The sequence below is a fragment of the Aulonocara stuartgranti genome (assembly GCF_965226115.1).
Source record: "Aulonocara stuartgranti genome assembly, chromosome: 12".
NCBI classification, from domain to species: domain Eukaryota; kingdom Metazoa; phylum Chordata; class Actinopteri; order Cichliformes; family Cichlidae; genus Aulonocara; species Aulonocara stuartgranti.
The window spans coordinates 27,926,786-27,953,325 of NC_138948.1; the positions used below are offsets into that span (position 1 = coordinate 27,926,786).

Genomic DNA, 26,540 nt, shown 5'->3' on the forward strand with positions numbered 1-26,540 from the left:
TATATATATATATATATATATATATGTGTATGTATGTGTGTATATATATATGTGTATATATATATATGTGTATGTATGTGTATATATATATATGTGTATGTATGTGTGTATATATATATGTGTATATATATATATATGTGTATGTATGTGTGTATATATATATGTGTATATATATATATATATATATATATATGTGTATATGTATATATATATGTATGTGTATATATATATATATATATATATATATATGTGTATATGTATATATATATGTATGTGTATATATATATATATGTATGTATGTATATATATATGTATGTGTATATATATATAAATGTATGTATGTATATATATATGTATGTGTATATATATATATATATATATATGTATATATATGTATGTATGTATATATATATGTATGTGTATATATATATATATATATATATGTATGTATGTGTATGTATGTATGTATATATATATATATATATATATATATGTATGTATGTATATGTATGTATGTATATATATATATATATATATATATATGTATGTATGTATATGTATATATGTATGTATGTGTATGTATGTATGTATGTATGTATATGTATATATGTGTATATGTATATGTATATATATATATATGTATATATGTATGTGTATATATGTATATATATGTATATATGTATGTGTATATATATATATATGTATATATGTATGTGTATATATGTATGTGTATATATGTATATGTATATATGTATGTGTATATATATGTGTATATATATGTGTATATATATGTATATATATGTATGTGTATATATATGTATATATATGTATGTGTATATATATGTATATATATGTATGTGTATATACGTATATATATGTATGTATATGTGTATATGTATATATATATGTATGTATGTATATGTGTATATGTGTATGTATATATATATATGTATATATAAATTTTTTTTTTTTCTTTAATTTTTATATTGCAAATATGTTTTCCAACATCTGCTATAATTTGCATGGTCGCTGTAATGAGGACAGGGCAGTTATTCCCTCTTTTTTATGGGGTTTTAAACCCAATTACAGGGTTGCGGCCAGTGCATTGCAAGTACTGCATGCTGCCACCATTTCTGAGCATTTGCATTGCAGTTAGCATGTCATTAGATGATTCTTTTTTTCCTTTACCTTGCAAAGTAATTTTAACTTATTCTTCTGTATGTCTGTCCTTGTGATTAACACCTGTTACCTTTAAGTAACAAATTCTCTTCACTTCCTTCCTTGTTGCAGGAGGTGCCTGAGGTCCACATATATGTTCATAATGATAACATATATAATATATTAATAATTAAAGTTGTTTCAGGCCTATGTGACAGACCTACCTATACCTCATTCTGTAGGTAGCACTCAGGGCTGTTTTTACTTGTATGTCCATTTTTTTTAAATTTTTTTTTATTTTTTTGGGTCCATATATGCCATACTCCTTGTGGATGTGACCACTCTGGTTTACATAATGTCATCTGCAGTTAAAATCTAGTGGCCTGACTCCTGAGACCTACATCTCTATCTGGAAATGAGTTATTTATGTTGGTCCTAAAACCCCATCGCGCTTGGAGTATTTTTACTGGCTGGTTGCTTGTCTTGGCCGGTGTTGTCTGCAAGTCCTCCGTGTGTGGACAGTGGGCCATTCAGTAGGCTGTGAATGAGAGGTTGGGTCTAGCAGGTGCAAGGATTCTCACTTCTTTACTAAGGGTGGAGCAGCTGTGGTAGGGATGTGATGACATTCTAAGATCTCTAGTTTTTTTTGGATGTACTATCCAGAAAGCATCAAAGAGCTGTGCTTACAGCCAGTTTTGTGATTATTCTATTGTTGAGAGCAATTCCACTGGCCTAACTTTCAAAACATCTAATCTTTTTTCTTTTCTTTTCTCATAGGTTGCAGGCTAAAAGAAACGGCCGATAATGTGCAGCATCTGCTCTACAGCAACACCCACTTCCTGCCTGTAGAGGAAGCGGCTGTGCCAGCATGTCCTCTCATCCCCAGACTGTGCCGCCGGGCCGGAGGACTGTGGACACACGGCACCTGCCAAACCCCGCCACTCTACCACTGCAGCTGCAACGGGCACACACGGTAAGGGGCCTTACACACAATGATTTTAATGGGATCACTTGTGTTGCCTTTTTGTTTTGTAGGGAAAAACATTTGAAACATGAAAACTGTAGTTGTGGCTTGGCTGTTCCTACTTGGATATTTGGTAAACAGGATTTTAGTCAGATCTACTGGAAAGGGCTTAACCCCAAAGACCCCCATAGGTGTTTTTCCAGATTACACTGCCGTAACCTGAAAATGGTCCCCTCATTAGATGTTTGAGTTGAAAGTTCATGTTTTTGTTATGGAGTCGGCATCAAGGCCTTCCGCATGATTTCCACCCACATCTCCTAATTATCAAGATTATGTTCTTCCACGCATCGTCGACAAAGCTGTCTGTGCTTGAAAGAAGAGGCCTCTGGCTGACGTAAAAGTTCATTCACTGACCTTTAGTGTTTGCAAGGCTTTTTTTTTCACTTGAATGACAGGAAGTTCCAAGACTTTAGGCCACCATTAGTTTAACCCTGCTGCTCCTTTATGTCATCATATTCATTGGACGATGAAAGTTGATGGAATGTGTGACATATCGCCAACTGACAGAGAGCTTAAGATAAAAGATAAGAAATTACAGGAGAACCAAGGCAGGAGACTTTTTTTGGGGGGAGGTATTTGTGGTTTTCTAACACTAACATTACGTGGTGTTCTAATGAGGATGGAGTTTCTATAAGATTTGTTGTCTCTGTTGTAGGATGTCGGACTGGTTGACTACCCCTCTCATCATAGCAGGGAATACAGTCCCCACCTCACCCAGCCCCATCGTCGTCGACCTTCTTTGCTTTCAGAGTTCCAGCCTGGAAGTGAAAGGTAAGGATGCCTTCTTCATGAATATGGTCTATCCCCTCACGAGGAACACATTTCTCTAATTTTGAAACCTACCAGAGAAGATTTCTCTTGGTCTTTTTTTTTTTTTTTTTTTTTTTAAACTGCGTGAGGTCACTGATTGCAATTGAATGTATGTGTAGATATAAAATTGGTGTCGGTGAATGCCCAACAATGTCTACTACAAAAAATATTTTAGGTTAACATAATTATAGCTTTTGCTGAACAAAAAAATGCTATTGATGTATTGTTACAGATCATTTCAGCATCTGCCACTGCTTTAGTTTTATTGGTGACACCATATTTTTATACTAGATGCACATTTCAATTAAAAAAGAAAGAAAGAAAAGTAATTCATCCTTAATAGTGTAATTTTAGAAATGTGGGACTGAGCTGTAGTAGTAGATGAAAGTCAGAGACTTTGTGGTGAATGGGGAAGATGTCACACATCAAGGGAGCGGCCTTTTGGGCCGCCAGCTCTGGATATTGGATGGATGGATGCTTATGTGGCATTGCCAAATTTGATGAATTTGTTCTTGTTGATTGCTAGCCACAGCCACATAGAGGCTTCTTGCAGACAGCATTTGTTATGCAGTATTATTCTGTTAAAGCCTGTGCCTGTTAACCCTCCCCCAGTTTAATCCTTATGTAATTGGCATCTGCAGCCGTTCTTCTGTAATGTTGTGTTAAACTGCTGTGCTGGGCAATGAAGCTTGCAGAGGTGGGGTTTTTTTAATTTTTTTTAATTTTTATTTTTTAAAAAAAAGCTTTTCTAATCGACCAAACAGTAAATTGGCCAAAGAATTGTATGAGTAGTACCTTGTCAATGCAGATGCAGGTCTTGTACCTGCTAATGGTCTTTATTTATATAATATAATCTCTTTTTGAGGATGAAACTTGATGAGTACTTATAAATAATTGATGTGCATGATATGAATTTTGCATGACGCACAGAGGAAGTCACAAGAATTTTTTTCCTCCTTCAGTTGTTTGGCAGATTTTCTTGCATGTATTAAAACATGCATGGAATACAAAATGTAGGCAGACTTTACTAGAAATCAGCTGACAGATATTACATCAGTCAGGAGTAGGCTGGGGTCTGTCTTTCAGTATATAAATCATCTTGTGTGTCTGACATGGCAGACAGCAGATGGCAAAATGATTCTGTAGCACTGTGGGGCTGTGGCATATTTTTTTATTTTTATTTTTGGCTTATTTAAATGTCAGTCTGCTAGCATTATGGTCTTCACTGTATAACAGAGAGCTGTGCACTGGCCCCATTTAACAGTTATTAGCTTAGCCCGCAGTGCGGGAACATTGGGTCATGGTTTGATAAACAGATAAACACTGCACAGTTTGAATGCTTCCCACTAGCTTCTGATTTTCTGACTCTTCATTCAATCACTTGGCAGTCTCTCTGAGTTGACTCACTTGTGCCTTCTGCAGCTTTTACAGTGGCAATGAATTATGTTTTTAAGCACATAAAAATAACCTTCATATGAGAAGGAGAGATTACAGACAGGTAGCCCACATTTCTTTGTAGAACCTGAAATAAACCGGTGGTCTTGCTGGCAGGCGTCTGGGGGTGGGGAAGCTTTCAGCTGAATATTTCAGGGCTTCAGCATTCCTTTAGAGATCTCAGAATTCAGACTGAAGCTCATTCAGAGTGTGAATAGTGTAATTCTGGCCTTTGGAATCCTTCAGTCTATTCTCTTCTGTGTGCTTGTCTTTTCACAAGTCTCGGTAATTCTGCACACCATGTTTCCATTTGTAGCAAACTCGGGGAGAAAATGTGAGCACTAATATGGCCTTTAGAAACTGTGCCATTCTCCAGAGATCTGTCATACTGAGAAACGGTTTGACAGATTAATGTTTTCTCTTTAATAATCTGGACTGAAGGCAGGAGGAAATGTGCTATTTTAACCTAATTACAGGTCAGAAAACCGTTGCAGTGTGTAATCACTTGTGAACCACTATGGCAGTTGTTTGTTTCACCTTCCTTTTTTACTCCTTGCAGTATCTCACTCACTCCCCCTCTTCCCGTCTGTGTGAGATCATACCAGCTTCTTGAGAAAGGGAGCGAATACATTTTCTAGCAAGCATAACAAGATACTGAAGCCACTTAACACTTTATTTTCTGGACAGAACAGAGTGTCTAAACGTGTCTGGTGCAAGAATGGAAAATGAGTTTGCACCATAGCCTGCATTATTGTTGAATTATTCTGTGAAAGTAATCGGAGTCCTTTGGGCATATGGGTAGGTGCAGTTTGGCAGTGTTCGTAGTCTTTTTAAATGAATCCTTTGTATTGCTGCTCTTTGAATGCCTAGACATCCCAGTCTTTCTTTCATTCAAATGTGTTGCATTTGTAATTGCAATGCAGCCTTTTTTGATTAAGGCCTCTAATGTGCTGAATTACTTTACATACATTATTTCATTTGATTGTTCTGCCTCTACCTGCATTTCACACATTGATTTCCTAGAAACAGATCTTTTAAGTATTTGAATAAATGTGGTTGCTACGATATTTTGTAAATATTCTCCAGTATTTTTGGCCACTGGGCAACTTTATTCCGTAATGTGAACAGAAAAGTAGATGGCTTGCACATTTTGCATGAAGTTTTTGAGCTCCACTCGCCGTCCCCACTCTACTGTGCATTATCTCACTTTCATTCATCCCAGCTGTGGTGCATTTAGCCAGGAGTCAGTCTGTCTCTGTCTCTGTCTCTCTCTCTGTCTCTCTCTCTCTCTCTGTCTCTCTGTCTCTCTCTCTCTCTCTCTCTGTCTCTGTCTCTGTCTCTCTCTTTCTCTCTGTCTTTCTCTCTGTCTCTCTCTCTCTCTGTGTGTCTCTCTCTGTCTCTGTGTGTGTCTCTGTGTCTCTGTCTCTGTCTCTGTCTCTCTCTCTCTCTCTCTCTCTGTGTGTGTGTCTGTCTGTGTCTCTGTGTGTGTGTGTCTCTCTCTCTCTCTCTGTGTGTCTCTCTCTCTCTGTGTGTGTCTCTGTTAGCCTTTCCTGCACCGTGCACAGCTGCGTAGCTGCTCCTCTGGGGAGCAACGAAGAGATTGGCAGCCACACAAACGCTGTAGTGCTTTCACAACAACAGGCAGCAATCAGCATACACGATCTCTGTTCTTGGCATAATGGGGCCCAAGCCAGTAAGAAAGTAGTGGGGTGTTGTGTTGCCCCTTCCCTGTCTCTGCCATACACTCTCAGCTCTCACTCCATGCACATCTTTCTCCTATCCTCCAGACAAATCCTCCCTAGTGAACAGATTATTCTGCACGCTCACATGGGAGAGAGGGAGAAAGAAAGAGAAGAGAAGAAAAGGACAGGGGGAGAGACGGAGAGAGAAGGGGGTGGGCTGGAGAGTTTGATGTGATTATGTAAGTGCCAGTCCTCTATGGAGATGAGGAAGTATTCGACTGAATGAGTGAGAAAATTGTGTCCGGGGGAGAAATCGCACACCATCTGGGTAATATTTTTTCCCTCCGGTTGCTTTTGTTATATATGTATCTCTATCTTTTGCCGTTTGCAGTCCATAATGTTTGCGACTTGTCTTTAAATTATATAATTTTAAAAAAAAAAAGAAAAAAAAAAGAAAAAAGCATAACACATTTCAGTCCAACATGCATGTCCACATTTTTGGATTATGTTAATGTCTTGATTGTTACACCACACCTCCAGACAGTGATGGGCTACATGTTCTTTGGCACATAAAGAAACCTCACACTAGGCCATTGTGGGTATTGGACCAGCAATTATGGTTGTGTTTTCCCTCTTCTCTTCAGAAGCTACTTCCATTTTGACACTGGCAGCAAAGTCACTGACATTCTGGCATCTGCCTTCAGGGCAGATTTGAGAAAACTGCTCCCCTAGTAAGAACAGAGATCCATTTACAACCGGGCTAATAAAACTTCCCACATCTAAGTAGCGAGTGCAGTTAACATGTGGAAACTGTCATTTGACTGCACACCAAGGCCCCCTTTTTACTGGTTTCCCCAGTGTATTAATGAATTTAATGAATGCGAAAAGTGTGATTTATACTGCCACTGCACATGCAGCATATCATGATTAGATCGCGCCACATTGTCTCTTAGTGTAAGTAAGGCTCAAACATCCAGAGCCATTGTACTGTTGGTGTGCAGTATAGGGAGTGTCATAGTTTCCTCGAAGCTTGAAACAAAGCCTTTTATGACTTTTGTATGCAGTGGCCACACACAAACCCCACAAAGACCTTCGGTATATGCTGCTGTAAATGTTAGTGTTACAGTGAGTCACCATTTCCAATTTTCTTCCTTCCTTATTTTTTCCACTTTCCAGTCCTGGGTAACCAATTGCATGCTGCCATATTACAACAACAAAAAAGGCAGTCAGTGATTATTTGATGATGATTCGGTTTGAACCAAGCCAAGCCCGCTGACGCTTGTGTCAGCCTTGAACACAAGGATTTAGGACAGCCTGATCTCAGGCTGTAACTGTCAACTTGTTTACACGTGACTTTTTTGTTGTGGTCTGTATAAATGGGATTTAATTAGGTCATCGTGATAAAACAAGCCTGCTCTGAGTCTTGTCTCTAGCCCACAGGATTAGTGTTGTCCTCTCAAATTCGTTAACTGATGGCGTAATTTTTGACCACGGACCACATCTCTCTTAAATGTCATTTTTATTTCCAAAAACGTGAAGGAGAAAACGACAAAACAGGAGTGTCAACGCTTCAGGGTGAGCTGAGGCTAAAATAATAAACAAAAACTAAGCTAAGCTCCGATGCCCATGTACATTAACTCACAGAAAAAGAAGAGAAAACAGCACTTCATTCTCAATACTCATACTTAGGCGTTCAGGGAAGCAAGTGAGCCTCTCTCGCCATTGGTTCTGTGGGCTCTGCGTATAGGGTGGGTTTACAGGCTGGAACCGGTCACCCAGGAGCTGTACATCAGCACACCAATCACAGATGAGCACCTGCACAGTCGAATTGCCATACATCTGCAACGTTAACAGTTTCCATAATGCAGCGCGTTGTTCGGAAACTAAAACAAAGACAACAGTTGTAACAATGCAAAATGAGATTGTTAAGCATTCCAACACTGGCTCTAAAACCTGCCTATAATGTTGCCATAAGATGGTCTGCTTTCATTCTGCAATTATATGGGGTCAAACTGGCATTTCCGTGCAATCTATTTCTGATTATACAGCAATTAACTGTGACAAATCAGTGAAAATCACATGTGTTGCTGTTTACATAGTTAAAATGTGAATTTACTTCTATTACATTTGCGGTTAGCAACCTTCCTTTTATATAAGAACTTGAATACAGAACACAACCAGCTGGCAGCCAGTGGAGAATAAGTTGTGCAGTGGAGAATAAGTTGTGCTTATTGATAAAGACTCATTCAGACTGATGGTGACATGTTTGCATTCTGCATTTATAAATTAGATGGCAATTATTTTCATACCTTTGCAGTTACACTCAGAGTTTCAGTCAGTCCAGTTTGGACTGTAACTGAAGCTTGAAGTTCTCTTCTTCCATGGCTTACTAACATGCGGGGTTCAGTGCTGGGTCTGTTATTTCGTTTTGTTTTCTGTTTTCTTGTGTTCTGTGTTATTGTGGGCGCTTTACATTGCAATATGAAGTGCCTTAAGGCAACAGTTGTTAGGATTTGGTGTCTTAAAAATTAAACTGAATTTTCTTTATTTTCTTCTTTAGTGGGTATCATGAGTATTGTTGCACAGATTGTGGACATTGTTTACTGGGTTAGATGACCCATCTTTCTCATATTCAAGAGAAAATGGTGCAGGCAGACTAGCATGTTCTAGGGAGCAAGCTCATATTACCCTTATTTTATACATACTTTACACTGGTCTCAGTGGATTTTAGAATTTATTTCAAAACGCTTGTATACAGACCACTAAATGGTCTAGCTCCAGCTTTGGGCCAATGTGTAGTTGGTGGCATTTAATGTAAATTCTCTGCGGAGTCTGCATGATCACAAAACATGGGCAAGCTTTTGGATTGTTCAACATCTACCCTCACAGTCTATTTATAAAATATACATCAGTTGAACCCAAGTGGATGTGGGAATTATGAGGTTTTAAAACTGAAGAGTAGCGGGACAGAGCCTTCACTCAGTGGCAGTTATGGAGTAGTCTTTTGCTCTGGTTTTATGACTGCCAACTTTGTAAGTTTTTTTTTTTTTTTTTTTTTTTAAAGGAGAGCAAGAGATTCTGTTTGATATTAACTGCCTTTAATTGTTTACTGTAGTTCTATTTCATTCCGTGGTTTTGCCTTGCTACTAGGGCAGCACGATTTTGCATAAAATGAGAATCACGATTTTTTGGCTTAGAATTGAGATCACGATTCTCTCACGATTTTCTTTTCCAGTATAAATATTTATTGCACTTATTAACTGCACATCAACTTCGTAACAGTTGAGACTAAACATAAAAAAAACAAATGTCTCACGTTTTGTTGTTGCCGCTAAATGTTGTACTGCTTGAAATTCCGTCTCCACCGTTGCTCGACACTGCGTGTATAGAGCAGGTAGTGCAACAATAGAAAAATAGTTGTGGGACGGCACTGTGTAGCGTTTGTCTAGGGTGTTGATCATTTTCCTAAATCCCTCGTTTTGATGGGAGTCAGGTGATAAGTAATAGCCTCTAATTTCTTTGTGCCTGCGGGAGTTCGACGGGTATAGGGAAGCGCTGTATAAGGTTCCCGTTATTGATGTTTGGGTGGTTGACCGGGACGGATTTTCTCCTGTCACTTTCTCGTCATCCCTGACGTGCTCTCCGTTGTTTTTTCCCCTGCTAATTTTAGCATCAGACGGCACAGCTTCTGGATCACGTGGTATAAGGCTCCGCCCTTGTCATTTGTTGAACAGGAAGAGTGAGCGCTTGTTTTCATGCAGAGTACGTCCCGGATCAAAATGCGGCACAATCGTCGTCGTCGTCTTTTTTTTTTTTTTTTTTTTTTTTTTTTTAAATCGTTGTCATTTGGAAATGAGATCGCACATAAGTATGAATCGAGATCGCGATTTTCTAACGATTAATCGTGCAGCCCTACTTGCTACTATATTTTAATTATCTGGTATAGAGCAGGTTTTATTGTGTGTCTCTCCAGTAGTTGTATTTATTTTTATACTGTTCTGTTGTAGAGCACTTTGACTTCATGTCTGTGCAAATTACCTTTATAAATAAGCTGTACTCACTTAACACAAAACCAACAAGGCACTAAGTCACCAAGACATCTTTAAGTGCCCTTTCGTATGTGGCACCTGGACTTTAACACTATCATTGGTCCTGTGCGTTTCAAGATGGAGTCACTATGTCTGTGCAAGAACAAGATATCAAGGAAAATGTTGCTTTTCATCAGTATCTGTTTTTTCCTTCTATAACATTTTGTACTTTTTCTTATCTGCTGCATTTGTTTTTGTTTTTTTTTGTCTTTTGCAGAGGACAGGAGCAGCATATCCGCTATGAGCACATCTACCTAACAGAGCCCACTGGCCAATCAGAGGTGGAGTATGCAGATATCAAAAGGCCTCGTTTAGAGATGGGACCAGAGTCTGTGATGAGGCCTTCATCCCACCGCCCGCCATTGCCTCTGGGAGGGCCTGAGGACATGACAAAGGTCAGTAGTTGGTATGAAGTACAGTAAAAGTGCCAGCAAGCGAATGAAAACAAAAAACATTCGTCCTTGACTTTGCTGCTAATAACAATAGAAGAAAGCTATGCTAAATGCAAAATACAGGGCTAGATGTAAAACAAAGTTTTTCAATTAACACAATCAGTATTTTGGGAGTTTGCTGTATTACCAAAATGATATTCAACAATTATGATTTTCCTTGAAAAATAACACACACACACAAAAAAATCATCCTAGAAATCTGTTTTTTATTTGACTCCTTCAGAGCCCCAGAGGATGTTATTAGACACACAGCCGAGGTTGTAGAGAGAGATTCAGCATTGTAGCTAAGCTGGCTCTCTGTGAGCAGCAGTAGGAAGACTAAGGTAGTTGTGAAACAGCAATTAATAAATAATAGAGCTGACCTAGATTTCAAAAGACTGAGCACGAAACTGTGTGAACTACAGATCAAAACGACTTGCTTGTGTGTAGAGCTGCTGATGAGGAGGTGTTCCTGATTTTACACAGAGTGCTTCGAACTGCCAGGGGAAGCAGCCAGCCAAGGAATGGTAAATAGATACAACAATAACAGATGGCACAGGGGAAAAAAGACAGACTCTTAGGCTAGCAGGGAAACATTCAGGAATGCCAGCAATTCCCCCTTAGAGCGGCAAGGGCTGGAAACCCATTATGTAAGTGATGTCAGATGCAGTCACTGTGTGGAACAAGTGCACCTAATGATACTGAGTTAGAAAGGGAGATGCGGCTGAAATGAGGCAAAGGGCAGATGTAGGGAGATGCAGATAAAGGGTAATAGAGGAAAATAAGAGTAAAAGGCTAACAGTAAAAAGGGAGTAGGCCAGTAGTATCAGACAAAGCTGATGGTTACAGCATGACTCACATGGACTGAGAATCAGAGGGACAAAGGCAGCATGTTACAGTAAACCATTGTTCAATCATCCTGAATTTGTGGTTTTTGGAAAGAAAATGAAATATAAGGGAGCATAAGAGTGAGACATTAGGAGAAATCATCTTTACAGGGATGATCTCAGAGTTCACTGGCCTTATATGGCTTAAAAATGAGCATTGCTGTTGATGTTATGAAATATTTATGGCACTGAAGGAATTCACATGTGACAAAGCTGACTAATGCACTTTCCCCTCTCTCGCTCTCTCTCTCTCTCTCTCCCGTCTTTAAAAAAATCTGAATGACAGCCATTCTCTCCTGGCAGATTAATGCCGGTCTCCCGTTGGTGCCAAAGTTGTGTATAATACAGAAGTGCACTGCGTGTGCTGTGGTTTTCCCATTGAGAGCATTCAGTGACTTTACTTGCGGTCTCGACAGTACATGGGAAGGAAAAACAGTGTCATTGCTCCACATGATATTTTTCAAAGGCATACTGGGTATTGGAAAAATTTGTTTGAGTATTTTCTTATAAGGTTTCTGCTTCTGTTGCGTGTGTGCAATCCTTTTATTCTGAGGTTTATCACAGAAAGCAGTAATATGTTGGTTAGCTTGACGCACCTTTGATAACCGGGATTGCTTTGAAGGAGGAGGGAATGATATGATTTGGCTTTTGCACACGTGGTGGCATTAGTAGGATTGTGTTTGTGGGCTCTACCATACTCTAAGCCTTGCTAGCATCTGTGAATAAATAGAGTGGTTAGTTGTTAGGGCATCCAATTAAACCAAGTGCTGTTTGGCATTGGTGTTATATTAGGTGCAAAGTATTATAATGACATTCACCTTTGACATATGTGAAAGTCATGTTTCAGTCACATCGGTTTCAGTAGGTTGACTCTAGCACTTTCTCAATCTAGAATTGAGAAAGTGAACTCTGAACTTAGCACGAGAACAGGATGTCTAAGGCTTCACATCATGCTGAAGAGTGTGAAACGGTTAAGCTATAAGCTATACTGGACTGGGCTTAGCAATTGAACTGTGACCTTTTCACACAATGTCAAAGGTCTAGGAACTCTTGACGTACCGCTTAACCAAAGAAAGGATAGCGTAGGGAGCAAAATCAGAGGGAGAAGTTGATTTGAAAAATGTAGTTTTGTCATATCATCGAATCCCATCTGGATAAACAAGGTTTCTAACTCAACTATTTCGTTTGCAGCTGTTGAAAGTTATTATAGTTGAGAGATGTTTTTTGGACAACATGAGTATGTCCTGTAGTTTACTGCTATATATGGTGAGTGCTTTGTTAGGGCTATCCTAGGATTTCATCATTAAGGACAGCGCCTGAGCATCCTCTGGCACTGACATTTTCAATCACAGCAGATCTGCAGGGCTGTAATGCCACCTGCCTGGTCCAGATTAGCCTACTTACGTAACCTTCATTTCAAACGTTTAAAAATAACACAATACAAAACCCAAGTTGGATAAACACTAAAATGTGTGCATATATTCAAAAAGTAGGAACATCCACAAGCACCCAGATCTTTGGCCCAATTGTTATTGAGAAATGACAGCCAGCTGTTTTTTTTTTTTTTTTTTTTCTTTCCTTCCTCTAATAATTGTTGATGTATTTTAGACATAAAAAAAAATGCATTGCTCTTGTTCAGGCAGTTATAATAGTTTGAGTGTACAAGGGTGTTTGTCCACATAGCCAAAACTTTGGTGTAGAGATCACACAATTTTTTTTTGTGTTTGTGTGCACAGAGAATAAAAGTACTGTAGAGATTTTTTTCCCCCTCCCTGCTTCTCTCTTTTCCTTTGGCTGCAAAAAATGCTGTGAATACTTGTATGAGGCACGCATTAAGGACTGGTATTTCCATTACGGCAGAAAGCCAGAAGAGTAACAGTACGGAGGCTTGACATACTGTCTCTCTATATAGCAATAAACTAATATCATTAACGTAACACACTTAACTCTGTCAGTTCAGTGTCAAGTGGTTTTCTAGTGCAGTGACTTCAGACGAGCTTTCACAGTAGCTCGCTGCACTCAGCGCTGTGGGGTGCTAATATTAGCTGCTTGTGCTGTTTGAAAGCCAATCTGCATAGCAGTCCCTCTCTTTGTGTAGCCAAAGAGCTACAGAAATGGATACCAATGCAGGGCCACAAACGCTGCTCAGTTAATGGAGATACCTCTGTTTTTTTTTTTTTGTTTTGTTTTTTTTGGACTGACTCACATCATTTCTACTTTGCTGGTTAATGAGTATCACCAGAATTTAAACCTCCCGCACATCCACTACCAATCTGATATCTCCCAAAGTGTCGTCACAGCAACAAAAATGGAGTGAGTTTGTATTTTTAAACAGTCTCTATTGTGCCTAAATCTGGTGAGAGAATCTGTGTGTTCACGGAGCCAATGTGCTGTCATTTATTCACTGGCATGTGCTATTGATGTAAAGGGTACACGCACTGTTTGGATGATGTTTCTTATAGAGTGGCCTTGAGAAATGGAAGGCGTGGGAGGAAACCTACAAGGTCGTTCTCTATAAAGAGCTTCTAGCAACAGCTTTTATGCTTGTTGTTTGTGAGGGCTCTTTTTTCTGACCTTCTGGCTATAACATTGTATACACGTGTCACACTACAAAAACCCCATTTGCTTCATTCTTACATCTTTTATATGTTTTACATCTAATCATGACACTGTGCTCTCTGTTGTGCTTCTGTAGGATCGCGGAAGCGCCATTGGGAAGCTGGAGCCCATCTCCCCTGTAAGTCCTGTCCATATTGATCCTGACTTGGAGCTGGTTCCAGCTCGGTTCTCCAAGGAAGAATTGATTCAGAACATGGACCGTGTAGACAGGGAGATCAGCATGGTGGAGCAGCAGATTTGCAAGCTTCGCAAAAAACAGGTGTGTAAATGTACAGTTCTGCTCTTAACTTTGAGGATATACTGGTTACAGAATGTTGCCATCTTATTAATGTACTAGCGTCACAAAAGTGTTGTAAGCTGATTTTAATCAGTGGGAACGCGTGTTCCAAGAATGTATTTGCCAGCTAGGTTGCAAAATAGTTTATCTTGTACAGCAATGAAGAAAAAGCTTCACATTCTTTCCTTTTCAGTCAGTATGACACATTTACGTCTCATATTCAAGTCAAGTCAAGTTGGCTTTATTGTCACTTCAACCATATACAGTTAGTACACAGTGAAGCGAAACAACGTTCCTCCAGGACCAAGGTGCTACATGCAACATAAATTTACAACATAAATTAACAGAAAACACTAAACTAGCTAACTAAGAGGCCTAGTTAGCTGGCTAGCAGAGACAAGACAGACTGACCTAACATAAATTACAACATAAATTAACAAAAACTAACTATCTAGGGAAGCCTTTTTTTTTTTTTTTAAAACAGACAGCAGACAACAAAGTGCACGTGCAAATGTGCAAACAAGAGCAACAAAGTGACAGTGTGACAAAAAAAAAAACACAACGTAACATAATAATAAGGTTTTGTGATGGTGAGTTGAGGTAGTGGAGGACCAGTAAACATTCCTTAGTGTAGCAGCAAAAATTAGGAAGTAAAGAAGTTAGTGCAAAAAGTCCAGTAATAATATTGTGCAAAAGAGCATTTACAGGTTGGTGTGTACGATATTGGTGGTGTAGGTCAGTGTGTTTGCGCTTGTGTTGATTAGTCAGTCCAGTCTCAATGTTTTGAGGTAGTTGAGTTAAGCTGAGTGATTTTGTGTGTGTGTGTGTGTGTGTGTGTGTGTGTGTGTGTGTGTGTGTGTGTGTGTGTTTATCAGTCCAGTCCCATTTTGCTGAGGAGACGGATGGCTTGTGGAAAAAAGCTGTTGCACAGTCTGGATGTGTGTGCCCGAATGCTTCGGTACCTTTTTCCAGATGGCAGGAGTGTGAAGAGTGTGTGAGAGGGGTGTGTCCGATCAGCCACAATGCTGGTGGCTTTGCGACTGCAGCGTCTGGTCTAGATGTCCTCAATAGAGGGGAGAGAGACCCCAATGATCTTCTCTGCTGTTCCCACTATCCGCTGTAGGGTCTTGCGGTCCGATATGGCACAGTTCCCAAACCAGACAGTGATGCAGCTGCTCAGGATGCTCTCGATATTGCAATCATTGTTACCTTCCTAGATTACAAAATATAGTTTCATGAAACTTAAAATTAGATTGTAAATAATTATGCAGGGTTTCCCACAAAAGTGGATTCTGTTTGTGATGGTAACTGCGTGGTGGGTTGCCGTGTGCATGTCGCTTTTACCTGCTCTTCTAGCTCCCAAAACAGCATATTGGCTGCTGCCCTCTTCCTTTTCCTCCTCCTCATAACCTACTTCTTTCTTCATTAGCTATCTCTTTCTTTTGCTACTTCTGCTGCCACAGCAACCCTGGAAATATTTTAAGCACATTATGGTACATGATAATCACATGGGGGAGACATTTCTGCTTTCATTTAAAGAAAATTCTATAACCATTTAAAGATTTTGGGAAAACTCATTGAGTCTTTAAATTTTTTCAGTATCCATGTGAGTTAAGTTAAACATTCCACACATAATCAGTCGTGCGGGTGAGATATTTTGTGCGTAGAAGTTCAGTAGAAACTGCTGTGATGTCATTCATGTGCAGTCATCCTGCATTCATGCTAATAAATCACACTGAAATTGGGTTAAAGAAAAAAAGTACTGAACTGTTTGTCGTGCTTGTAGAAGACATTGCCAGCACTTGCATGCGCCTGTGTTGAGTTTTCTTAGTGTACTGTCGTGTTTGTTTGAAATAATTGGTTTTCCAGTGTGACTTTCCCTGCCAGGCTTCAGTTGGCATCAAAGCAATAAAGTCTTAAATAGTCTTTGCTGTGTTGTAATCACCACATTTGAGCTTGTAGCTGTTTTTTGCTTGGTGTGCAGTGATTATATACACAAACTACACCAGGCTTAGTTCTCTTCACTATTTAATTTGGGACAAAAGTAAGTTGAAAATGTATATGGAGCTATATATAACAGCTTCTCTGGGGGAGGAGTGAGACTATGGTGAGGTTTTGTGTTTGTCTGCACCACTTGTATGCTGACCACACCACTTCCCCTTTGGCTTCCTTCCATGATCAGTGATGAAATCGTATGGTCAAGCTTGTTCTTTTTACTGAAATTGTTCTGTCAACATACATGTGATAGTTTGTGTGGGGTACGGTTTTAACCCTGTGAAAGTGTGTCACATGTACTCCCGGAGACACCTGCTGTAACGAGAGCTACCACAAAATAGGGTTGAGTACTTTGCCAGATGTTTATATGTTTACGTGTCTGTGGTTTCTGTTTATAGTAGCGTGTAAAAGCCTTTATTCACCGCTCACTTTTTCATATTTTGTTATGAAAATAGGAAAGATGTGTAGGATTTAATGAAACATGAAAATATGCGTGGAAAGTATATGACGCAAAGAGAGTTTGTACAACTCGAACAAGCTTGAGGTACAAGTGGTATGACCACATTTATTCTTCAACATAGCCTGAACTCTTTTAGGCAGGCTTTCTACTTTAAGTAGTCTTCAGCAATAGTTCTCCAGGCTTCTTGAAGGGACAGTAAAAGCTCTTCTGTTGTGTTAAAATGATTTTGCATTGCTCTCCGGTTTCCTCCAATTTTTAAAAGGCACACTGCTGGGATATGCTGAACTTTTACTTAAGTTTTTTGTGCAAAAAACTTAATTTTATGTTTGACAAACTGGATGCTGGTAACAAACTGACTAAATATGTTCTTAAAATTGGTTCTTCGCTAAGTTGTAGGTATGACACAATACTGGTTCATCCATTGAGTTAAGTTCCTGGTTTATGCTTGAGTGATTCATAGGTCTGTGCTAAGTAGCGGGAGTGAAAAAGCAGCAAATTGAAAGACCCTCAGAAAGTCATGAGAGCTATTGCTCAACAGTACTTTAATAAAAAGAAATACAAGAAAGTCTGGGTTGGAAGGAAAAAATACAAAAATGAGAGTGGCTCAAAACTTTTGCACAGCGCTCTAAGTAACGCAGTCAAGCTGACAGTAAAATGATGGCCCTGACATCAGAGATGAGGGTGGTCTGAGACCTCATTGGTGTCACCGCTGATGTAATCTCATCACAACATGTCCTTTAGTTTGTCCTGTTTTTGCCACACTAACATAAATCAACTATTGCTGTAAAATTTGCTGGCATGAACAACACGACTGCTGAAACTGAGAACTGCCTCCTTTCTCTTTTTTTTCCAAATTACCACAAGAACCAAAATGAAGCCAGCTATTGGATTTCAACCTTGGTGTCGAACCTTTTTAAATGATGGAGAATCTGAACTCAGCTGCTCACCAGCATAAATCAAGATCCCTCCCCTCATCATCGTCGCTTAATACACACAGTATTTTTTATGGATATTTTTACAGTCCGGCTCTCTTCGAGCATTAAAACATCTGGACTAATTAGGTGGCATGCTAAAACTTTAAAAGGTTTTGGCAGAGTTGGTGAATGGGTGGCGGTTAAGGTTTAGGTTACAGCCAGCATGATTCATGTCAGCCAAGCTCAGGATGGCTGTTTTATTTTATTTTACTTCATGGTGGGTTTGAACAGGGAAGGGGGCTCTCTGTGGGGATGTCTGTTTGCCTCACCAGATTCTTATCCAGGGCTATAATGGCAAAAGATGATCCGTCTTATACTCCTCTCAAGTAGATCCTCTGGAGGCTTCCTTTCTCCCCTTTCTGAAGCCCCTGTCAGGAGATCAGAAGGGGGAGTGGGGAGGGGAACGTGGCTGACTTAACTGGTAGATACGTTGTATGGTCAGCAGCACTTGGTCTATTCTTCCAGATAACTTATAGCTGAGTACACTTCTCCAGTTTCTGTCTCCATCTTTCAGACCCATAGACTGAATCTTATTGAAATAAGGTAAACAGGAAGTAAGATCTCAGCTCTCTTTTGTGTCTTTTATAGACTTTGGGAGGGTGTCAGAAATGCAGTGTTGGGGAGTAACGGAATACATGTACCGCCGTTACGTATTTAAAATACAAAATATGAGTAACTGTATTCCGTTACAGTTACCGTTTAAAAAGGTGGTATTTACAATACAGTTACTTTGTTGAAATTAATGGATTACACGGCGGTACTTTCCTGTTTCATATTGTGGCGGGTCAGGACTGTTTGGGTTTGACAGCTACGTTCTGTTGTTCCAGGTGGCAGCGTTACGTTGCCATGGTTACAGGGTGACGCTCTTTCTCTGCGTGTTTCCTGGGTGAGAGAGTGGCCTTTTGTTGTTGTTGTGCTAAGCTAATAGGCAGAATGCTACATGCTCTAAAGAATGTAGCCTCATGGGCAGTGTAGTCCGTGCTGCAGGGAGAATGCACTGCCATACCCGTTATGTGTCTGTGAGCGCGAGGAGGGAGAAAAAGGCGAGTGGAAAACTACGAGTTATCATCGAGCAGAAACAGGAGCTGGAAGCATGTAAATATAATAATAACCACTGCAGCCAAGAAGAGTGCCTGACGAGCCCAGCTGTAAGTAAGCTATTAAGACTCAACTGTACGCTGTGTTCGTGTTTTCCTCTGAAACAATACCGTATTTCCCGGACTACAAAGCGCACCTGAATATTAGCCGCACAAGCTAAAATCAGGGGAAAATCCTGTTTTGTACATACATTAGCCGCACCTGACCAAAAGCCGCAGGTGTTTCAATGTTGACTTATCATATGTAAGAGAATATGCACAAAGGGAATTGTCAGGAAAGAGATGGCTGTTTGGAGACACACCCCTTTTATTAATATTTTGAAAAACAAGTTATGGGTACATATTTGCACATGTAGTACATAACAGTAACCTACAGCACACCAGAAAAATAGATTCGGACTACCTTTTAGGCTCAGGTGCAGTGACACAGCTTTAACAAGAAGAAAAGTCAGTCATTCACCACCATCTTTCTCTTCTTCCTGCGCACTAAAACCACCAAAGTCCTCTCCTCCAGTGTCGGATACAAACAGGCTCAGGATGGCTTCGTCATCCACTCTCCGCTTCTCTCCTTCGTTGTCACTTTCAAAACCAAAGAAATCCTCATTGTCAGTGTCGGAGTCCTCCTCTCCATCATGCAGCAGTCCAGCCCTTCAAAATCCGTTGCTGATCGTGGATGTTTTCACACTTTTCCACGCTGTCAGAATCCACCGGTGGAGTTGGGCATAACTTGCTTTTCGCAAGTTTATCGCCGCTCATCATCCACGCCTCCCGCTGAACGCGTAGCGCTACTTTGAAGTTTGTTTTTCTCGCTACTTCGTACGGCACTACGTTGCCTGGCGGACGGACATGTGACTAACATACCACTCTTGAACCCCGATCCTTCCGCCAGGCAACGTAGTGCCGTACAACAGCAGAACAAACAAAACAAATCGTCTTACGATATGACAAAAATCATGGACAATCCATAGAAAAGCCGCACCTGACTAAAAGCCGCAGGGTTCAAAGCTTGTGCAAAAAGTAGCGGCTTATAGCCCGACAATTACGGTAAGTTCCGTTGGAGCAGCCTTTCAACGCCTCTCTCTGTCTCTCGCTAGCAAAGTTGACCCAGACAACGAAGTAAAGCTATTTTTCGGCTACGAGCCCAACTCGGAGCCCGACATATTAGCCAGAGGTCCCTTTAATATGGTTTGGAGCCGTGGACCTTCAGTAATAGTAATAAATCACAGCAATAGTACATTCACGTAGTTTACCTGATTAAGACTTATGATGCTTTTTAAGTTGAGTTTCTTATAAGTATCAGACTATACTTGCTGCTGTATTAGATTTTTGTCAAGCTTTTACTGAAAGTCTGTCCTTGGGTCTGACTCTTTCAATGTAGCGATTGAAAAGAAGCAGTAAATTAAATGCAACAGTCCTTGTAATCAGATTTTTCTCCACCTTGCATCTCATCTGTTGATACAAGTTTAATTTGGACACTTGTTCTTATGGTTTAATAGTTCAGAGTTTAAGCACTACCTAACATATCTCAGAAGGAGGACAGAAAACTAAATTGTGATTGGATAATTTAATCAGGTAATTTTAAGTATTTGGAGTTTAAGAACAGGCTAACGGTTAATTTCTTGCTAACTAGCAAATCACTGTTAGACACAGACTTGGATGACTGGCACTGCTGAATAATAAGAAGGAAAACGGTTGTTCATAGGTCGATTCTACATATGCAGCATGTCCTATTTAAAAGTGAATTTGTTAAGCTCCAGCTTTCTGTGTCGTGTTTTAAGTGTCTAAAAGTGTTTTAATAGCTTTAAGCTCTTCGCCGCCTTCCGTTTTCAAAGTCAGAAGGAAGTGGCTGTGTCCACATGCTGCATATTGGTGTCATAAAGTGTGGGCGGATTAATTATCCTGACTGGTACATTTAGCCTCTTCCACATATGGGTAGAATGCACAGTTTGAATAGCAGTCCCCCTTTGGTTGCATTTACACTTTGCTTTTCCATTTATGATTTCTGCTTTTCTTTCTATAAACTGGTTAGCTTCTTTCTGAATGCCAAAATGCTCCACAGTAGTTTCCTTAAGTCCTCTGGTTCTGTAGTGTAATCACAAGTAAAGCTTGGTCACCTGCCAAGATGACTAGTAGGTTAAAGAACTTCCTCTGTTCCAGTATTTGTCTGGTGTTGTTTTTCCACATGTTCATGTCATTATTTCTCTCTTTTCTGTCTGTCTCTGTCTCTCTCTTTTTTTAGTCAATGGATGTTCAAGCTACACACCAGGCATTGGCTCTGTTTACAAGCTGTTTTGGTAACTCTTTGATTAACTAGACCCTGGGGTGCTAATAGCTATTACAGTAAATAGGACAGTTAATGCTGTCCCTGTTGGAGAGCTAGAGAAGGACAGCTGATCTAATGCACACTGTCTAACCTCACAGCAGAAACCTGTGAGCCGCAGGTCTTCCTTGAAGTCCAGGGCCCTATTTTAAGCATTAACTGTCATCTTTGTTTACACGCACGTTACAGCAACAGCTGGAGGAGGAGGCCGCAAAGCCCCATGAGCCAGAGCGACCCATCTCGCCACCACCAAGTGAGGCCAAGCACCGCAGCCTGGTGCAGATCATCTACGATGAGAACAGGGTCAGTGGAATACACACACACACACACACACACGCACACACACACACACGCACACACCTTGCATTTGAAATAGTTTCACTTCATTTTGACTATATTTATCAGCACAAGTAAATAATAGTGGAGGAGGGCAACCGTTTCCTCATGTTTGGGTGGTTTTTGGCTGGTGCACGATAAGCCCCTAAATTAAGTTGTGCTGTCCTCTGAACATTCTCTGATGTGTGATGTATGCTAATTTTGAGATGAGAAGCTGCTCAGAGTTTGAAAATAGTTTCTGTAAGCTAATCTAAATTGCACAGCAGGTGTAGCTTTAAAGAAACCGCATAACATACAAGTAGTCTATAGTACTTTTGTGATTTTCATTAATACACTTACACCATAATCAAAGTGTGTGTTGCTCATGGTGGGTTTATACAGTCTGCAAGAATGTTTCTTTTTCTTTTCATTGTGATCTGTCGTTTTTAAATACCTTATTTGATTAAATTCTTGAAAAAAAGCCCAACCCTAAATTGTGTAACAGAGACGGTGAGTGTCACAGATGCGTCTCATACCTGTTCTCTAGTCTTTAATGTCAGGCAAGGCAGAACGACTTCCTAAAGGTCAGCATAGCAAGTATGATGAATTTACAGGTGTATGCATGCAAAAAAACCCAAACAAACAAAAAACATACACATATCAGGGAATGATACAAATGCACTTGTGTCTTTTATGCAGGTCTGTTTATGCAAATTCTCAATTCTTTCCAAAAAGAAAAATGAAGCAAAAATAAAAAAATTCATTAGAAAATGTGGCCAGTCTTATTTATTTATTTAAAAAGTCCAAATCAAGGCAATAATTATGTGCTGCAGAGAATGTTGTGTACAGAAGTCTATATTTGAAGTGATTCTCTGTGCTCTCGGTCCCTCTAGTGGTTGGAAGGAGGTTTGCACCTCCATTTTTTTTAATTATTATTTATTTATTTTTTAATAAAGTGGCATTTTAAGAAGGGAAGTCCTCCTTTCATTTCACTGTGCCCCCAGATTCAGGAAAAGAAGCTGGATTTAGGAACAGGTAAACAACTAATTGTTTGCTAACAAAGCAAATTTCAATATTGTCAACATTTCTGGCACATTCAAGGCACCAAAAATGAAGAATTGATCGTAAAGGTGTAAATTTTAACCCTGATTAAATGTCATTCAAAACAAAACAAAAAACTCAGTTCAGGGACACTCTCCCCCCCCCCCCCCCATCTTTGCTTGTTTTGAATCATCATGGGCATGTCAGTGTAGGGTCATCCATTCTCTGTGTTATTCAGAGTCCGTGTATGGAGGCTCCAGTAGCACAAAGTGACGTGTTGGTCGTAGCCCATGTCTTTTACAGCTACGTTTTATGTCCTTGCCTTTGGCTAAAGGCGGTATGTTGGACCGTTACACAAAAAACCGACAAATCTTGGTATTGTGTGTCCTGGATCTGGCTGCAGAGCAGAACATTTTTGCGTCATTTGTTTGCCTTCAGGTTTTGTTTTTGTGCAGAAGCTTGGTTTTTAGAGAACAATCATTTTCTGCTAGTTCATGGCCACAAATGGCATTAAAAGCCCTTTTAGGAGAGCTGGGGTTGTCCTTCACAACTATTACTGTCATCAGGCACAGCCGACTCAAAGCATTTCTGCGAAATAGCAGGACATTGCTTAAGAGTTATCTGGATGTGTACAAATCGCTGACTTGTAGCGTTACCTCTGTAACACTTCCCACTTCCCTCTCACTGACTTGGTGTACTTTGGCCTACTGCCGACCCTCCAACTTGCTTTTGCTTCACCCTCCCTTTCTATAAAAAAAAAAAAAGAGCTTTTTTTTTTCTTTTTAAATTTATTTCTATTTGTTCTCCTTCTCTATGAAGGAGTCTTAGGGCCATATTAAGAAATTATTCTATGTTTTGAGAATAAAGTCAAAATTTTGCGATTGAAGTCAAAATACTATTTTAGCTAAAATGTAGAGATTCCAGACAGCTTCTATACCCTCTACAAAATGCCTGGTGTTGATGATTTAGTAAAACAGATTGGACAGCTGTCTTATCTTGTGATACAACACGCATCCTTTTTATTGCACAAGGGTGTAACCATTGATATTCTTGCTATTTCATATTTTACAAATCAAGCCAAATTTTTATTTCTGGCTTATTTCCCTTCTGGCCAGGTGCAGCTTTCTGCACCATCTTTTCAGTGTCTTTATACTGTGTTTATGTGCTAAAAGAGAAATTTCCTTGTAACTAAAACGGAAAATGATGTAAGATTTCATGAACTCAACTACACAAGGCATTGTTTAGAGGGTCTTGAAACTGGAATCTCCACATTTCAACTTTTTTCTCAAAAGAGAATTTCACTTTTATTCAAGATAATAATTAAAATATAAAGATGATGATCTTAGAAAAGTGAAATTTAACATAATACAGTAAGATATTAAATGAATCCAGGTATTGTGATCTGAGGCAGTAAAGATATCATGCTGAGAGAAAACAGTTTTTTCTGGCTTGGTTTTAAATACTACATGTGAATGAGGTGATAATACACTTGAAGGTGTACGGTTGCTTCTAGAAACGCCAGGAAATCTTAGAATAACTTGTACAGCCCCATCTTTTTTTGCAGACAACAGTTAACAGTAAATGGCCTGTTCTAGATAGAAATCATTTACGCCTGGCAACATCTGACTCAACGGCTCCTGGTGCGCGCGCGTGCGCGCGCGTGTGTGTGTGTGTGTGTATTAATGCACTCAAGCTCAAAGCACACAGAGCTGTGGAGGTTAGAGCTTGCGCACTCGAAATTTTTTATTTTTTTTTTTAAAAGCAAATGATATATCCTCAAATGTTTGCTTTTTTTTTTTTTTTAGAGGTTGCAAAATAACTTGCATCCTTTATGTCCCTCAGCTTTGGTGCTATACCCAATTTCAAACAAAAATAATCACTGGTAGGTGTGTGCTGAACACCACCTTGAGTATGTATTTTAACATGTCGCCACACACAGGTGTGTATTTAAGCATCTGTCTATTATTACTTCAGCCTCCGTGTACCCTTTTGAGCTCATGTCTTTGTGTTGTCATTTGTTCCTGCTACACTCTGCTCAGCTTTCTCATTCAGGGTTACAGCCTCATTTCTGCTGACAGCCCCCCAACTCTGGGGAAGGCTCAGCTCGGTTTCACTCTTCTCATATTTAGAACACAGACACAAAACACAACAGGAAAAAAGATCCTGTGTTACACTGGCTTGTGAAACTTGCATTGAGCTATGCTAAATTCTTTCATTATTCTGTGTTAAGTTTGCCCTCTAGGCTTTATCTTTTCGTACCTGTTTTTTTTATTTATCCCCCCCCCCCCCCCCCCCCCTTATGGGAGTTTCACAGGTTTTGTGATTGTAGTCACATTACACCCCCCCCCCCCCCCAAAAAAAAAAACAAAAAAACAAACAAAAAACCACACTATTGTAGTTTTAGTTTGAGCTTATGACATCCATCCATCCATCCATCTTCATCCGCTTTGTCCGGGGCCGGGTCGCGGGGGCGGCAGCCTAAGCAATGACCTGCTGGAGAAAATAGTTGATTTACAACTGCGCAGCCCTTATGTCCAGTGTGCTACCACAGGGGAGTGTGATTGAAATAATGGAACCAGCTTCTCCGCTTCGGTTGTGTGATGGGCTATCTGTGGTAGACATGGATCGAGAGAGCAGTTATTAAAAGCATCGTCCCTCCCTCATGAAATAAGCAGAATAGTCTTGTCTGCTTCCCCTCCTCACTCTTTATCTCTGAACATGCCATTTCAAGTATTTTCATCTGAATGTGTGTTTCAAGCGGTTTGAGGTCAGAAATCATGCAGTCTTGTTCTCAAATTCGCTTAAAGTGTCACAGCCAGGAAATGAATATAAATCCTCGAGTCTCCCAATTCCCCTGAGGATGAAAGGCTGCTTTTAATAATTGCTGCTCATTAACTGCTTCTGTAGTGAGCAAGCTCTCTGAGGCAACACTCTGCAGCCTGTTACACCTACTCACTGGTGACGAGCAACAGGAATGAGGAAAAACTCTAATCAGACTGAAGGAAGAATAATAACATCCCGATACAGTATTTGCATTTGAAAGATATGTATGCTGTGCATATGTAAAGCATCAGTGCTTCTGCTTGCATTCATAGTAAGGGGAAATGCACGGTAGTTTTAAAGGTAGGACCTGTGTCATTTGGATTCCCTCTCAGGTGACCTACTTGTCAGTCTGTGTTGACTGAAGCTGAGCTGTGCTGAGCTTCTCTGGGGTCTCACTTTCAAGTCTGTTTGCATGAGTCTTGTATAAACTTAGGAGAAGGTCCCCAAACACCTCCTTTGCTACCTCTACAGTGAAGAAACATGATGGGAGGTGAAGCGTGTAGGCTCCATCACACACCCACCCATTTCTCCCACATGCTCCTCTCCATCCACCACCCTTCTTTGTTTTATACTGCCAATCCTGTCTGTAATAGCCCTTTCCCATTAGTACCTACTTAGGGTTTTCCATTACGTGATAACACCTGATACCATATATGCTTTTTTTGGGTACCTACTTGACCGCGGTTCCAAGCGATCCAGGGCGACTGGAAAATATGACATCGAAAAACTGTGTGCCACCAATTGGCTAGTCAGAGGCATCACACGATGAGTCATTAGAGCTTCTGCTTCACGAAAATTGAAACCGCCGGTTTTAAAACCAGGCGACAAGGGAAATGGCTACACGGAAACAACACGGTGGACACGAGTCTGAAAAATGCCGCAGGCCGCCCTAGTTGTCGTGTTCTTGTCGCATACAAATGACGTCACGAGACGTTCGGACGCGTCGCTATAAAGACCCCGCGCCACCTTAGGCGGTACTCGATTGTAATGGAAAACAAGTCGAGACGGGTTGTACCACTTCAAGTCGCGTTGAGGTAGTACTAGTGGAAAAAGAGCTGAAGCCCAGGCAGTTTAGACTGATCATTGAGGAAAATGAACTGAGATG

General features: G+C 40.0%; 1 protein-coding gene across 4 annotated transcripts in view; it reads left to right on the plus strand.

The window, feature by feature from the left end:
- The window catches only part of ncor2 (nuclear receptor corepressor 2), a 91,811-nt gene that overhangs the window by 16,798 nt on the left and 48,473 nt on the right, over nucleotides 1-26,540 (plus strand). For all 4 annotated transcript variants that reach the window (XM_082555934.1, XM_082555935.1, XM_082555936.1 and 1 more), the window contains exons 2-6: nucleotides 1,936-2,131; nucleotides 2,838-2,953; nucleotides 10,414-10,591; nucleotides 14,210-14,392; nucleotides 21,446-21,559. In XM_082555934.1, the coding sequence (XP_082412060.1) occupies nucleotides 2,027-2,131; nucleotides 2,838-2,953; nucleotides 10,414-10,591; nucleotides 14,210-14,392; nucleotides 21,446-21,559 (696 nt within the window). In that variant the 5' untranslated portion in view covers nucleotides 1,936-2,026. The remainder of the gene's footprint in view (nucleotides 1-1,935; nucleotides 2,132-2,837; nucleotides 2,954-10,413; nucleotides 10,592-14,209; nucleotides 14,393-21,445; nucleotides 21,560-26,540) is intronic.